This window comes from Limulus polyphemus, unplaced genomic scaffold (assembly GCF_000517525.1).
Source record: "Limulus polyphemus unplaced genomic scaffold, Limulus_polyphemus-2.1.2 Scaffold2626, whole genome shotgun sequence".
Lineage (NCBI taxonomy): Eukaryota > Metazoa > Arthropoda > Merostomata > Xiphosura > Limulidae > Limulus > Limulus polyphemus.
In genome coordinates this window covers 30,339-46,192 of record NW_013668236.1, presented here as the reverse complement: position 1 = coordinate 46,192, position 15,854 = coordinate 30,339, and the positions used below count along the sequence as shown (strand labels likewise).

The window sequence follows — 15,854 nt, the reverse complement described above, 5'->3', positions numbered from 1 at the left end:
CGAACGTTTTTTTTAATCTATTGAAAAAGCTTGCTAAATTGTAGTAGTGTTGTAGTTTGTTGTTCCAGTGAATGATATATGCATATTTGAAAGCTGCATGAATTTTATTTGAACAACCAACTTAGTGAGAAAATTTGAGGCCTAGCAAAATTAGGCCAGTGTGTGCAAAAAAAATAATAAGACATTCATTTAAGAAGTTTTAGCAATTATATAAATGAAATATAAAAAATATAAGATGAAGATAGCCTTGATAGGTTTGCCATAATTCAGACAAACTTGTCCAGTTTTAGATACATATCAAATCAACTCACACATGATGCAGTAGTTAGTACTATTTCTCTTGGTTCGTTATTGTGTATTCATTCCACTTATACACAACTTGTATGAAGCTGTGGTTTAGTGGCCATTAATAAATAACTAATCACAGTGATGTCTGTTGTGTGTTTTTACCTTGTTTAGACTAAACAGCAATGTAGCTGTAACTTAATATACTGCTTACTTATTACATGTTGTTTCAGTGAAACTTTAAGCAGAGTAGAAATATTAGTTTGGAGAACTTTAATGCCTGTTGAATCAAAAGAGGACGACGTTTCGGCTTCTGTATTGAGGCCTTCTTTAGGTCACTGTAGGTACTTGTGTAGTGTCTTATAAAGGTAAGCGCAGCTGTATAGGTTGAGAGGATGTGGTGATTGACAATAACCAATCGCTTCAAAGAATATTTGCTGTAACCTTATAGCTATTTCTAATTATTTTTTTAATATCCAATAAACACACACCTATTTAATATATTAATTTTTGCTTACCCTTTCATTATTTTTTTCTGAAGTGTAACAGATGTACTATGAAATGGAAATACGTTTGGAAGCTGTGAAAAAGTTACATTTTTGTTTTTTATTATTGTCCACTGGATATTAATGCAATAATGAATTTTCTGTTGTAATTGTAATGATGGTATTGTGGACCAGTTTTAAAATACTTTGAATGTATAATTCTTCATCAGATATGAGCAGAGTGATCGTTTTCAAAAGATGGGATATGAAGATGATTTCATCAAATTCTGTCAAGGAATGCTTTCTGATGTGGAACGAAGGATCCAGCGAGCAAGAAAACGATTAGCTTTGGGGCACCAGGAAGGCGGGGTGAGCCATATCAATAAGTTGTTGCACTGAGAAACTTTGTTTTAATTTTTAAAACATATAGGAAAATAACTCATGATTAACACATGAAAATAAGGGAAGGAAAACATTTATGTACAAATTAAGATAATTTTTATAGTTGGCACAAAAATAAGATTAAAAATGTTGAAAATAATTATAATAAAAGTTAAATAATATATACAAACAAAAAATTAGTTAGCCCCGTAGCATAATTCAACTACAGCAAAAAAAATTAATATAATCAATCAAATTACATTAAATTAGAATGTAGATCTATAAAAAAAAATTATGAAAGAAAATTTCAAATATTTTTGAAATCCCTCACTAAATAGTTACATGATTGAGATAAGTGGAAGTGGAAACACCATTTAAATCCCAGATTCCTAGAATTTTTTAACTGTGATAATTAAATATTTCAAGGTTTTTACATATTATCCATTTGACTGCGATCTACTTGCATTGTAAGTAGGTATGCGACTTTTGTGAAAGTTCTTTTTAAAAATGAAACTAGTTGATGGAATAGTTTTAAACTTGACTTGAACAGTCCTATGATTATGTACTTTTAGAAAAATAAAATAGTTAATTTGGATTTTTTCTACTATTCCTAATAAAACATTCATTATTTAATCTGAATAGTTCAGATGCAATGTGATTTTTATTTTGAGTATAAAAATACTATTTCTTATCTCAGTTTCACATTTCATTTGCATAATCTCTAGAACCTTCTAAATGAATATCAAAAGTTGTAATGTTTATATGTTGTTTTCCAATTTTCTCTATTATACACTTAACTCCAGATGACATCATCAACGTACAGTGCAATAAAATGTTTAAAATTAAGAAATGAAAGTAAGTACATACCTTTTAAATTTTAAAGAATAGTTTAAATATTTCTTTCTGTCATATGCATAATTTCACATCTTTATCTTTTCACTTGTAGTTTGTTTTTAATTTTCTTTTCCAGTTCTTTGTCTTTTATTCATTATCCACAACATGTCCTGCGTGGTGCTCAGTTGCTTATTATAGGGCGAGTCTCATGCACAAATTCCAAACACACACGAATGATGCCATCTTGCTTAAACATTTTGGAAGGCTAAACTACAAGTTAAACATATAAAAATCATAAACATTTCAAATACGCATTTTAAAACACAAATAAATACATAATTAATTAAGATATAAATGCAATATAACTGTTTAGCAAACAAATACATATAAGGTGAGAAACACTTGCCAAACATTACACACCCCTTAAGAGAACAATGGACTAAGCTTATTTTCTATTTCATACTACAGATCCATACACAGGTAGAGGTTCTTCAGGCTATAACTGAATAGTGTGAAATCTGCTCTTTCTATTGGTTATAAACATACTATTTAACTTCAAAGTGTCACTTGACAACAAAGCTTTGACTTTGCAAGTGGGGATGGCTGACCTTAAACTTAGAAACATTAGAATGTTGTTTCACACAGAAAAAAAAATTCTTGGAAGTTTCCCCCCCAGCTAATGAGAGACAGCTGGAACTGTACTTTGCCTGTCTATACCAACAGTCTGTATTAGGAACTTTAGTTTCTTGTCTAAGACCTCTAAAACATGAAAATTTTAACCACAGTGGATCACATGACAGCAAAAACTGTAGTTTTAATTGCTGTTTCAGATTTTTCTTTTTATAATAAAGGACTAAAACTTAGATAATATAAATCCTTAGATTATAATGTACTTGATAATAGTAATTTCATGAAAATATGTTTAAAGAAAAGCGGTTTAATTCAATTTTGAATTTAACTCAGTAAAATCTCATGACATGAGCAGAAAGAGGTTTAAAAGTTCATTGAGTTCAAAGGGTTAAGAAATATAAACTTATTAAACAATTTAGGTAAGATTCTTTTATTTTATTTCTGTATTTTAAAATCTTTCATCAGAATGTAAGTATAATGGTCATATAGGCTGCATCTTTTTCATCCTCAAAGGCTGAACATGTTTCAAGAAATAAGTGAATTTTTAGATAAAAGACTGTTTCATTTACTTGTACTGATGAGCACAAAATAAGGCAAGCAATTTGTTAAACTAATAATACACAGAAACAAATGTTTGAGATCAGGGAGTTAAGTCATGAATAAATGTATGTGTTAACTCTTTTTGCATTGGGTAGGTCAAAGTGCTCATTTAACAACCTTTTGCAGAGTTACATTTAAAATGTAATTAAACTAATTTACTATTGATGTATATGAATGAACCTGGCATTAAAATGTAGTTCATAAATAATATTTTAATAATATATACGTTTTACGTTTTTAATTTTATAAGGAAACATTTAAAAAATCGTCAGTCTACTCTAGTATGAGAATTGTGACATTTATTCTATTGGTCTCTCTTCTCTAATATATTTACCCTCCTCTGAGAAGTATGAAAGTTAATGAAAATTACTTATTATAATATAGTTATTGTTCAGTCAAAGCAAAATGTTTACAAATGTTTAATAAAAATACTTAGAAATTCAGGTTTTTTGTTGTTTTTTTGTCTGGAAAAGACTTGCAATGTTCACTGAAAGTTTACAAATTTTGTGAAGCTACATTAAGTACTTTCAGAGTTGTAGCATGTATACCTTTATGTTTACAAGACTGTGTAAAAAACACAAACCCATTGCAAAAGGGTTAATTTAGGTAGTTGGTTGCAGGGTTCACACAGGTGGTGAAGATTTCAGAAAGTCTATGGTTTTTATCTAGGTGTTCTGGAAAATTCCTTGAAGGTGTAGCTCCAGAGCATCCATGTCACCCTTTTTTATTTACAATAAGTCATACCATTGTGTTTTTCTCAGTTTCATGAAAAATGGATATTTAGAATATGTGGTTTGTGAACTAGGAAATACACTAACTCATCAACACTGTTCAGTAACAAACTTTGAACTATGTACCTCTGTGTTTGCAAGTGAACAGAACAATTATTGTTTAAGATATTTAGGTGCGGGTATGTGTTATTGTACAAGAAAGGTTAAAGGCTAAATGCTACATTGAAAAATAAAAGTTCTATTGACCCACAAGGTTCCATGTCTTTGAAAATATCTTTGTTAGGTGTAATGACAAGATGTTAAAAGGTAATGGAATAGAATTGTGTTGGAAAAACCACAAGATAAACAATATTGTTAATGTGCATAAAAATACAAAAGTGGTCTCAATAACAATATGAATGTGAATTTTTGCTTTGTTGCCTTGATGATATGTTTTGATGCATGTTCAGAAGCCTAACAGGTACATGTTGACTTGTTGTCAAGTTGAAATAATAGGTTCAACAAGTATTAATTGACTTTGTTTACATGCTAAAGGAGTTTCAGCTATGGCCAAAGTAGCACTAGTTTTGTATGGTGTTTCTCACACCTCCAAATTCTGTTAGAGGTGAGTATCTGGAAGTAGGACTGACCCCGGGTGAGCATGTTTCGGTGTGACGGGGATTTGAACCTGCGACCCTTAGATTGCGAGTCGAGTGCCCTACCCACCTGGCCATACCTGAAGTACAGTATTTAGAAGCATATAGGATTTCTGTTGATGACTCATTTCATTTTTTTTATTTGCTAGAAGAAGTATTTTTTTTCAGTAACTCAGGTGTTACTTATTTATTGCTTGAAAATTTTGTATATTTGTTACTGAATTTTTCAAAAATATAATAAAACATTAATTATTTAATTTTGACAGGGTTTGCAGTCTGTTAAGATCATTAATTAGGTCCTTGAAAATTACAGATTAGCAATGGAAAAGGTTCAGAAACTTTTTTTTTCCACTAACCTACGCAAATTACAACATTATTCTATTTCATAAGACCATGACATTTTTTTTTGTACCAAAGTAAATAGAGTGAGTAATAACAGTACTGGAAGTGCAACACTTGTTTATTTTATTGATGAAAGATTTTATATAACTTAAAAAAATGGACTATAATAAAGATGCATGTCTGCTGCTATGTGTAGAGAATGACAGGAAAGTCACAAGAACTCAGATACACTCAGTTGTCTGAGTGTAATACAAATTATTCTATGCATTGCAAGGGTACATTCCTGCTAAAATCAACATTTATTTTATTTTTCATTTGAAAATTATTTTTCTTTTTTCAGGTAGCATCTATGCCACTTTCAAAAAATAGTGAAGAAAAAATTGTGGTGTTAACTGACCGAATCAATGAATTGCTCATTCAGGTATTTACCCTTTTAGTTTGGGTTAGAAATTTTGTGTCCTTGTTTCTGATAATATTGGTTGTTTATTTTTTTTTCTAAAATATATTACAGAATATGTGAAGTGGAATGCTGATGATTATTTACTAGTTGTGATCCAAAAATAAGTAATGTTGTGAATCTGTAGTTTGAGTTTTCTTTCTTTTTTTGTTTTTTTTTCTTTTATAATAATAATTTGATGACTGCGTACTTAGTTTTCAAAGCAGGTAAAATGCCATTGATTAGTGCATATTATGATTTAATTTATTTGCTTAGCAGCAGCAGAATAATTGATAGGAAAACAGTTTCTGGAACAGTACTACCTACTCTCACACAAAGCTATCTTGATCATGTCTGCCCTCTAAGCATTGCTAAAACAAATTTCTTTACTGTGCACCAGTCTTTATTTCCCATCAGTTTTGCACCATTTAAGAAAGTGCTGATCATGTGACTACTCTCCACCAATCATACTATGCCAACTGTGCTGGCACAGCTAATTCACTGTACTATTCTAGAATAATCTTCCTATTCTTGATGGCATTCTGTTGTGCAGATGTGTGTTTTAACTTGCTCTCCATGTGACTACAAAGTTTTGATTGTGCTTGATCACAAATTTACATTAGTTTCAACTTCAATTTTTGACTTCTTGTGTTTGATTTCCACAGTTTCTATTTGTTTTAGAAATATTTCTAATTTTCGAATTCTAATTAGTTCATATGAATTTGAGATTTATTATTGACGAAATTCCCGCAACAGTCAACAATGATTCTGACACGAGTCCCCAGGTCTTGGGGTTGGCGATGTCTGCTGGGGAAGTACAGGTTTTAGTTTGCAGAGAGCTTGTGTCTTGCATTTGGCCAATGATTTCATCCTTTCACATTATGATTTTTTGTGAGGAAGGATTTAACTACTGAATGGAGATTTTCTTTCTGCTGCGCTTTTTACCTGTTTTTATGCCTCGATGTAATCTCTTGGGTTAGGTGTTGTTCTTTTTCTCAGGAGATCTGTGTTAAGTTTTTTTATGTGTATTCCTCACTCCCAGTATGTATACCCATGTGTAGCGAGTTTATGTGAGCTTGTGCTGATTGACCAAATTTAGGTCTTTCATGTCTTCTCTGCTCAGTATTTGGTAAGTTAGAGTTTTATAATTCTTTTACCTTCTAAGTTACTTTAGTTTAAATCTGCATTTAGAGTTTGATTATTACTTTGTTTTTGTTTCATTATTGGTATATGTACAGGTTTTGCACGATAGTTACTGTTTGGGTAATTGTAACCTCAACCAGTTTAATGGGGGTGTTGGTTTGTTATTTATACTTCCTCTCACTGTTTATGTTAGTTAGTTTGTAGGTTCCTTTTTCTTTTTTATTAGTCACATCTAATTGGGGATAAGATTTGAGTCAAATTTTGTTGTTAACTCGGTGCCTTTTCATTCTCATGTTTTTCTGGATAGATTTTACTTTCATGTCCTTTGTCGTATTGGTTCTTTGAGTGGACTTATAAGTTTGATATTTATATGTCTTTTATCTTCTGAGTTTTTTTTAGTGGTTTTTGTACTTTAGGTATTTCTTATTGTTTTATGTTTTAGATTGAATTTCATAGTTTTGCAAGTTTGTTATTTTTATGTACTTTGTAGACTACAAATTTTTATGTATTGTTAGTTTGTTACTAATGAGTACTTTCTCCATACTTCATAATAGTTCCATGTGTTATACAGGTTTTCTATCTCTGAAGGTTTCTGCCTTCAGTTCTGTCCCCCCCCCCCAATCCACTTCCCAGATCTCTTTCCCTCTTCCTCAGGCTCGTACATCTTCCAATCGTCTTGCCTAGTCTGTCCCAGACCTACTACACAAAGGGGCTGTGGAGTGGGTGGTACCCACTTAGCCAGGGTTTTACTCGTATCTAATTTGTTGTCCCTCAAAAGATGGGAGATTGGAAACCAGTTATAGACCTTTTCCAGTTGAACTTCTATCTAGAGCCACCTCACTTCACCTTGGATTTTTTTTCCCTGGGACTCTGGATGACCAAATCGTCATGACAGAAGCCCATCTTTATATCCAACTGCTCCAGTGTTGTGACGTTTTTTTTGGTTTGTCCACGAGGCTCTTATCTTCTAGTTCAGGGTATTGCTGTTTGATCCTTCTTCAGCTCTCTGTGTTTTGTTGAGTGGTATACTCTTTTTGGTCAATATTTTCACTCATTACATCCTCAGACTCCTTTTCGTGGATCACTAGCTCCTGCTCATCATTTCCTGTGCCCCATCAGTCAGTCACACCTGCTTACTCGCCCAACCCAATAAGGAAGCATCAGTAAACAAACGAGTCTCTAGAAAAGGTGGAGGAATGGGAACCCTCACCGTTATCAGTTCCCTGTTGAGCCACCAAGCCAGGACAGCCCTGATCCCAGGGGGAAGGGTAATGGGATGGTCCTAGGGATCATGGCAGAAGTTCTAGTGGTTAAAAAGCATCCAATGAAGGGAATACATGGGAGCTCACCCAAAGGAATGAGAGCTTGAAAGGAACTCCACATCCCTAAAGGAGAGAGAAACCTTGTGTAGGGCCATTGAGACTGCTCAATCCCTATCCCTGCTTCGAAGTGGAAAAGGCTGGGCCAAATTAAATTGGGAATTGAAGAACAAACCCCAATGGAATAACATATTGAGTGGGCTTAAGAATGGATTTTTCCAATTAGGACAGAAAACCCTACCCAATTAGCTTCCCAAAGAACTATCCTAGATACCCAAGAGATTTCCAGTCAGTGGTCCATCAAGGAGGCTACTCTCCATTTTCAACATCCTGGAACTTTTGGCAGTTCATTGTTTTCTGTATCATTTTCTCCCATTCCTGTGGGGGCAGATTGTTATGGTTCATTCTAACTATTCCACTCTCATCAGCTATATCACCAAGCAAGGGGGAACCAAACCTAGATCTCTGTGTTTTCAGACTCTGAATGTTCTTTACGAGGCCCACGAGCACTATATGGTGATCTTGGCATGTCACGTTCACAGCATTATGAATCTGGTGACTCTAATGTATGTATATATATATCTTTCATAATCCTACCTGTTAATGGCATTTTCACTGGATGTTTTGCCCAGATAACCACACTTGACATAATCTGATGTAACCCATGGCACTTCCCTTGGACACATACATATCAGGGAAAGTGGTTGCATACACAAGAGCCTTTCCATGTTAGTCAACACCATACTGATTTTATGTTATGTTTCTCTTTATTGACTTCATTGGTGCCTGTCAATTCAATTCTGTCCCAATTGTGTTACTGTATTGATTGCTTGGCGAAGAGCATACCTGCTGTACCTCACTGGTGTGCTTTCTTTTCATATTTTAGCACACCCGTTCTTTCAGTGCTGTCTCTTTCCACTTGATTTGAGATTGATGCGCATTCACCAGCCCCTCCACCTTGGCAATGTGGGATTCTAACTTTGGGTGAGTAGAAGTAGTACTGTTTCAGAAGTTAACATTTTCTTACTTTCAAAATATATTTCTAATAGTACTTACCTTTTCTCGCCCATTTCCAACTCTTCCTCCCCACTGAGATGCTGGTGTTTATAGTTTGTGCCTGCCAATTCTTGAAATTGAGGATAGTTCTAGAATAGTAGGAGATAGCTATGCCAGTATAGATGGCTCAATACTATTGATGGAGAATAGTCATATGATCAGCACATGTTCTGAAATGGTGCAAAACTTATGGGACTGGTGTGCTGTAGTGAAATTTTTGTTACCAATGTTAGAGGGCAGACCAGGATTGAGATAGCTTTGGGTGAGATGCGGTACCTATCGAAAATATATTTGCAGAGTAAGAAAATGTTAACTTTAAAATTTTGTGTTTACAGTGTAAACAAAAACTTGTAAATGCAAACATGTACTAATTGTTGTTGAATGTTTTTTTTTTAATTTTTTACTTCTGTTGGTACAGGTAGGTCTATCAGGTCACTTCCAAATGCACACTTACAACTTACACTTTTAACATTTAATTTGAAAATATAATAACTTTCAATAATTGTTTCTCAGAAGTTTTGTAAAATTAATTTTTAGCATTATTTAATGCTTATTTAGTTTATTTCAGGAATAAAAATTCTAAAATTATTTAAACTTTCTTTTCCTGAACTGTAAAAATCACACTTTTAGATCTTATATTTACTATATTATTTCTATTAGAAAGCTACAGAAACATCTTTTTTGATGAGGCAGCACATAAGGATATTTAAGTTTAGCTAGTATAGCATGCCATGCTTTTGATAGCTAACTACTCAGCTTAATATACACATTCATTTCTCTTAATTAAATTTCAACATTTATGGTTAGCCTGACATTTATTTTGTGTTTGTATTCCTTCTGTTTCTTTAACTGTGAATATATTAGTGGACTAATATTTATTTTATTCTTCATAGAGTTCTTGAAAACTTTGAGTGGTACTTAACTCTGAAAATGGTAAAAAGCCTTAAGCTGGTAATTGATTGAAAGAAAAGTATCTAGATTTTAATAGTGTATAGTCGAGAGTACGATAAGGCCTTGTGGAAATTAGTGAAGCAATTAAAATTTTTTAATGTGGTCAGTAATAATGAAGCAAGCCTAAGAGGAATTTTTAGATACTTCCTTCATAATTAGAAGCCATAGTTTCATAATTATTGATAATGACCTTCTCATTTCTCGTAATGTTTTTGCAATGCAATCTTTCTGATTTATTTATGTTAGAAAACAGGAATATTCTTCTTTGAAAAAATGTCAAATAAGGCTATTTAGATATAGCAATTATGGTAGGTCATGTTTTCAATAGCATGTTATTCTGATGATGCAATTAGCTTTTTTTTTATGCAATATTTTGTTAAGTTGATTGTATTCAGACAACACACACAAATACAATAACTTATTATTTATAGAAAATAAACTAATTAAAACAGTTATAAACTGACCTGTACCAAAAAATATTCTTGTCAAAATAATATGTTGTCCTTTAGTAAGTCAGAAGTAAGTTCAGAGTTGAAATGCTAAAACTGGAGTTTGATTTTCAACAGTGTAGAGAATGCATATAGCCCTTTGAGTAGTTCTGTGCTAAAGAAGAATAACAACAAAATAACATGCTATAGTACTGACAGGTAATAGTAACAAGATCATTTATAAACCTTTTTCAGTCTTGTTGAGTTTTTTGTGATTTATAGTGGTAAACTGAATGCTTAATTTAATAAAATAAAATATAAAAATAAATATTTTCCTGAATATCAAACAAGTTAAAACTGATTGGTTATATAAGATGAAACTTTCTGATGCATGGTAATAATGTCTTAAGATGAAAGGAAGTATTTTCATTGGTTTTTTTTTTCAAAATGGTGTTTTCAACTTTTGTGGATTTTTTTTTCTGAGAGAAACTATGTACTACTTAAAGTTTGTACTAAATTTCATGCAAGTTAATTAAATAATTTCACTGTGAGAATATAAAAGACTGATAGGTTCACTCCTGTGGTCCAGAAAGGAATAAGGCATATAACTAATTTGTAAGGTGTAATTATTAATTCTCTGTACAGCAGCAGTTCAGAAAATTAATATTCAATACTTTTTTTTATAGTAGTAGTAGTAGTAAAGTAGTCTTTATCAGTATTAAAAGTTTTAGCAGATACATACATACTGTATAGAACAGAACTAGAATATTAGATAAAAGATTGGGGAATATGTCCGTGTATGAACTATTCACACATGTTTATCAACTCTCTCTAGGTTGAGGAACTGGGTTGTGAAGGTAAAGTGGAAGAAGCTCAAGGAATAATGAAACTAGTAGATCAACTGAAGGAGGAGAGAGAAACTTTGAGAAAAGGTTCTGAACCTAGTCACTGGTTACAGGTGAGTAGTAAAGTTGAAAGACAATCAGTGGAAATATTTTTAAATGTAATTATTGTCTTATTGTATGGTATGAGTGGATTTTGTAAAGATTTTTTTTGGCATGTACATATAAATATATAGATATATAAATTTAACTCTGTTGTTACAGGGTAAGGTAGACATGCTACGTTTTGCAACATTTCTGTTAAAATTTAGTATTGAATTGAAATTACCTAATAACATGGATAATGGAGTTATAGAGATGTGTACACACACACACACACACACACACATATATACTAAAGATTTAAAAATCAAAACCTTAAAAATGTAAATATAAGTACCTTGATTAGATGGTCTTGGCAAACTAAGCATATTTACTTCTTGACCATATTTAGCTGCTGTGTTTATCACTTTTCACAATAGTCAATACTTCATTATGCTGTTAGTTTAGTAAAGAATATATGCATTTTGTCGTATCTGATTTGTTCTAATTTGTCTGCCATGAATTTGGTTTGAAATATCCTTTTTATGTAATGCTTATATTTGATACTAAGCTCATTGTAATATCTTATGTAGCTCAACGAAGCCATAGTTTTTAAAAAGAAGGCTTTTATCATGTTAACTCTGATTAGTCCTACCTCTTCAAGCTGTAATCAACATATTTGTGTCAATATTTTAACCCTCAGATTTACTGACTTGTTTTTATGCTGTTTGCTATACTGCACTATATTGGTTAAGTTTCTGTCTTTGCTTGCTACATTATTTATTGTAAAGAACTGACCAAAAAAATGAGGTAAAATTACTCAATTTCTACATAGGGAACTCCAGCAGTAAGTATTGGATTTTTAATGGTGTTGATTTTATCTTTGCATGTTTCATTTTCTCTTTCTTGCAGGTAAAAAAACTTAGGTCTATGTTTTGCATGAGATACTTAACATAAAGGTTATCATTTGTCTAACACAGCCATGTCTTTCCAATTATGTGTTCAGTTTATAGATACATCAAGCAGTTTTTTTTCTCTTCTTCAATCCAAGTCTAACTTACTTTTTCCCTAAAGGGAATAAGTAATAATAAATTATAAGTTACTTTTTATACAATAGTTCTCAACTTAAAAACATTTGAAAATACTGGGATTAAAGTGCTTAAAATTAAGTTCTTGGACAGAATGTTGCTAAATAGTTTTTATAAGACAAAATTTCTCTGAATCTTATTAGCTGTTAAATATTTTATTTTTTTTGTTTGCCATGATTTTCAGCAAACTGCTGAAATAGCTGCTGCTCAAGAGAAACAAATGGAAGTATGTGAAGTTTGTGGAGCTTTCCTGATTGTTGGTGATGCTCAGCAGCGAGTAGATGATCATTTAATGGGGAAACAACATGTTGGATATGCTAGACTGAAATCTGCTGTAGAAGAAATTTTGGTGAGAATGACATCATGGAATAATAAATACTTTTTTTACAATTTTCTATATATTCAAAAATTGTAAGTGTAAGATTTTACAAAAAAAAAAAAACTTGTAGGAAAAAATTAACTTACAATGCACTATTAAAAAGTGCATGTTGAAGTTTTGATTCAAATTAGTGCTAAAGTAATAATAATAAATGTTTATCTACATTAGAAATCCCCTTGAAATTGTTTTGAGAGATTTAATCTGTTATTAAAATAAATGATCTCATATAATATATATATATTGATAGAAAATTAATTATGAGCATAATAATAAATTTCAACTTATAAATTAACTAGTAATCAATTAAGAGTGTAAGCTTTGTAATATTCATTTTATAAATTGTGTATGATGCTATTTCTGATATTAAGAATGGTAGTTTTCACTAATATTTTGTTTTTCAACTAAGATAAAATAATTAATCTATAAATTTAATCCATTAATAATCTATTAAGTGAACAAAAGAAAGAGTTATAATAAAGACACCTATTGTAAATTTCTTTTCTTTACCCAAATTGGAATTTCAGTGAAGAAAAGCTGATGTAGAGGCCTAATCTATTCTTTGATTTGCTCCTTCTGCTGCAACAGATTAGTTTTGCTTAACTCATGGCTATACAGTTCTGCTTGAAAGAATGAAGCAAGTGTATAAAGTGACCTCATCTGGTGGAGAAATTTGTTTGGTTTAGGTGTGTAGTCTTTTGCTCACCATTAATAACCTAAAATATATTAGATTATTATTGTTGAGTAAAGGATTATTTATACATCTAAACTAAACAAAAAAGGAGAGAGAGAGAGAGTTATTGTTTCGTCATGTCAGAATTTCAAGTATAATTCTTTGCAAATTGTCAAGATAAAAAGGCTTTTAGTTATATTTTTTAATAGTATAAATATATACTATGTTTTTGTTAGGCTTAGGATTCTTCTACAGTAGGTGTCTGTGACATGTTAGCAATAAATTCAACTTTGAATAAACAGCACACACTTCACTTGTTTTCAAAATAATATATATATTCAGAACAAGTTCACATATGTACAATAAATTCTTCAACACTATAGATATTATGGACATATAAATATTATATATGTAGTTCTATCCTTTTCAAATATCCATTTAGGCCTATTCAATTACCTTAGAATTTCAGTTGACAAGCCAAACCATCTTCTCTATTTCTATCGCACTAGTATTCTCTGTGATTTGCTTACAATTGTGGTGCGAGTTACTGTAATTGTTTGGGGAAGATCCTCGGTCCATTTTGTCAAAGTGCACTCAGGCTGATTCGGTTACTTTAGCACCACGCTTTGACAGAATAAAATTATTTTTCTTCTTTTCAACTGTTAGTTTTATTCTAACATATTAAATGTTAGGCCTATGTCAATCATTAGGTCTATCACTTCTACTGTAGTTGACTTCACACCAACTTTATTTTCTTTTGCTGTTATGTGTTTGTCTGCTGCTTCCCGCTCGTCTCACACTATTTATATCTTTATCACCTAATTGTCTGTCCACTTTCTATATTCTTGACATCAATATATTGCACGTGACATTCGGTATTCTCAACACCAAAGAATTATTAACAAAACTTCCTACAATCATCTGCTTTTAGCTCTTAATATAACAAAAACTAAACAATAATAAAACATTCACTCACAAAACTAAATTATTCAGTACCATCTGAACGAAACAGTCTTTTATATCATGACACTTCACACTAGAGACAACTGCCAGTGTCCACAAATTCACTTCAAGTAATCAACTTATTGTGGAAAGAACCTGATAAAGTAACCTCCATTGAATGTGTGTATTGTGATTATGTATCAAGTACTATACACTTTTGAGCAGGAAGATTCAGTTTAGCTTTCATTATCATTCTGTTTCTTCTGAAAGAGTTGAGAACTCATATTTTGATAATATTACACATGCTGGAAATACTTAGGTAAATGATACTGACTGTGGATATTTAGATTGTAAATCCATTTTGAAACACCTCAAACATTCCATTTAGTAAACCAGCTGTAAGAGAGATTTAAAAAAATCCTGCCATTGATATGTGGTAATATTTACAGTGTCTTTTAAATGTTTCTAATTAAGATCCAGAAAGGAAAGTATAAGGTATATCAGATATATTGTAAAATAATACTGAGTTTATAAATACAGACTGTGAAGTAACACTGAACAACAAGTATTGTTCCATTTTACTTTGGAAGCTTTCCAATACACTAAAGCACCCAAATTAAATGAAGATAATATTTCTAAAGAAATATCCATTGTATCCATTAATAAATATATTGTGCAACTTGTTACTAGTAAAGATTGTTTAAAACTTTCCTTCAATGTAAATAGTTATTAGGTGAAAAATCTAATCACTGAATGTAATGAAAATGATAACTATAATTACAAAGATAAATAACAAGAAATTTAAGTCCTTAATTTGTCCAACAAAACTTGAGAGGGAATCATTTTGATTGTTCTGTAAACATTCCCAGTTATTAGATAAATTCATTTCAGTGCTTATTACATTAAATTCTACCTTACCATAATATCTATAATGTTAGTATAGATTGAAAAAAGGAGTTGTTGATATTCAGGAAATAGCAAAACAGGTCATAAAACTCAGATTAACTTTTCAGGATGACATTAAAAAAAAGGGTTCAGAGCAACAGTAAAAACCTATCCAGTGGTTGAGTCACCTTGTATACTCTTCATTTAAAGTTAATAGGTTATATTAAACTTGAGCTGCATGTAATAAGTGAAGTAAGTTTTAATATAAAATTTCAACAGTATATAATTTGAATTCAATTTGTAAGTAGCTATATCTAATATATGAAATTACATTAAATATATTTTCTTTTTGTTAACCAAAATCAATAGAATTGAATTTTATAAAAAATACTTCAACTAACTATAGCAGAACTGATTATTATGAAGAATCAAAACCATTATTTTTTAGTACTGTTGGTTGACTTTCAGTCAAATCATGTTTTATTTTTTAAATTATTTTGTTAACTGCTCTTTGCACATTTTTTGAAAGTTATCCAGTAGAAATGATTTTATTAAAAGTATCCTTTAAAGAGTTACTAAGTTGTGACCAAAAAGTGTTAAGTCATTCGTCTGGAAATCCACTAGTACCTTATATAGTATTTATTAGCAGAGACAAATGTTATTTAATTGTGTCTCTATTTAGAAAATTTAACATCACACAATACTTTTGGT

At 31.2% G+C, this 15,854-nt stretch overlaps 1 protein-coding gene across 1 annotated transcript in view; it reads left to right on the top strand.

Annotated features, from left to right (window-relative positions):
- Window positions 1-15,854, top strand: part of LOC106467477 (luc7-like protein 3) — a 42,884-nt gene that overhangs the window by 9,222 nt on the left and 17,808 nt on the right. Inside the window, exons 3-6 of the mRNA XM_013927836.2 lie at window positions 1,001-1,139; window positions 5,264-5,344; window positions 11,092-11,214; window positions 12,452-12,616. Of these exons, the coding sequence (XP_013783290.1) occupies window positions 1,001-1,139; window positions 5,264-5,344; window positions 11,092-11,214; window positions 12,452-12,616 (508 nt within the window). The remainder of the gene's footprint in view (window positions 1-1,000; window positions 1,140-5,263; window positions 5,345-11,091; window positions 11,215-12,451; window positions 12,617-15,854) is intronic.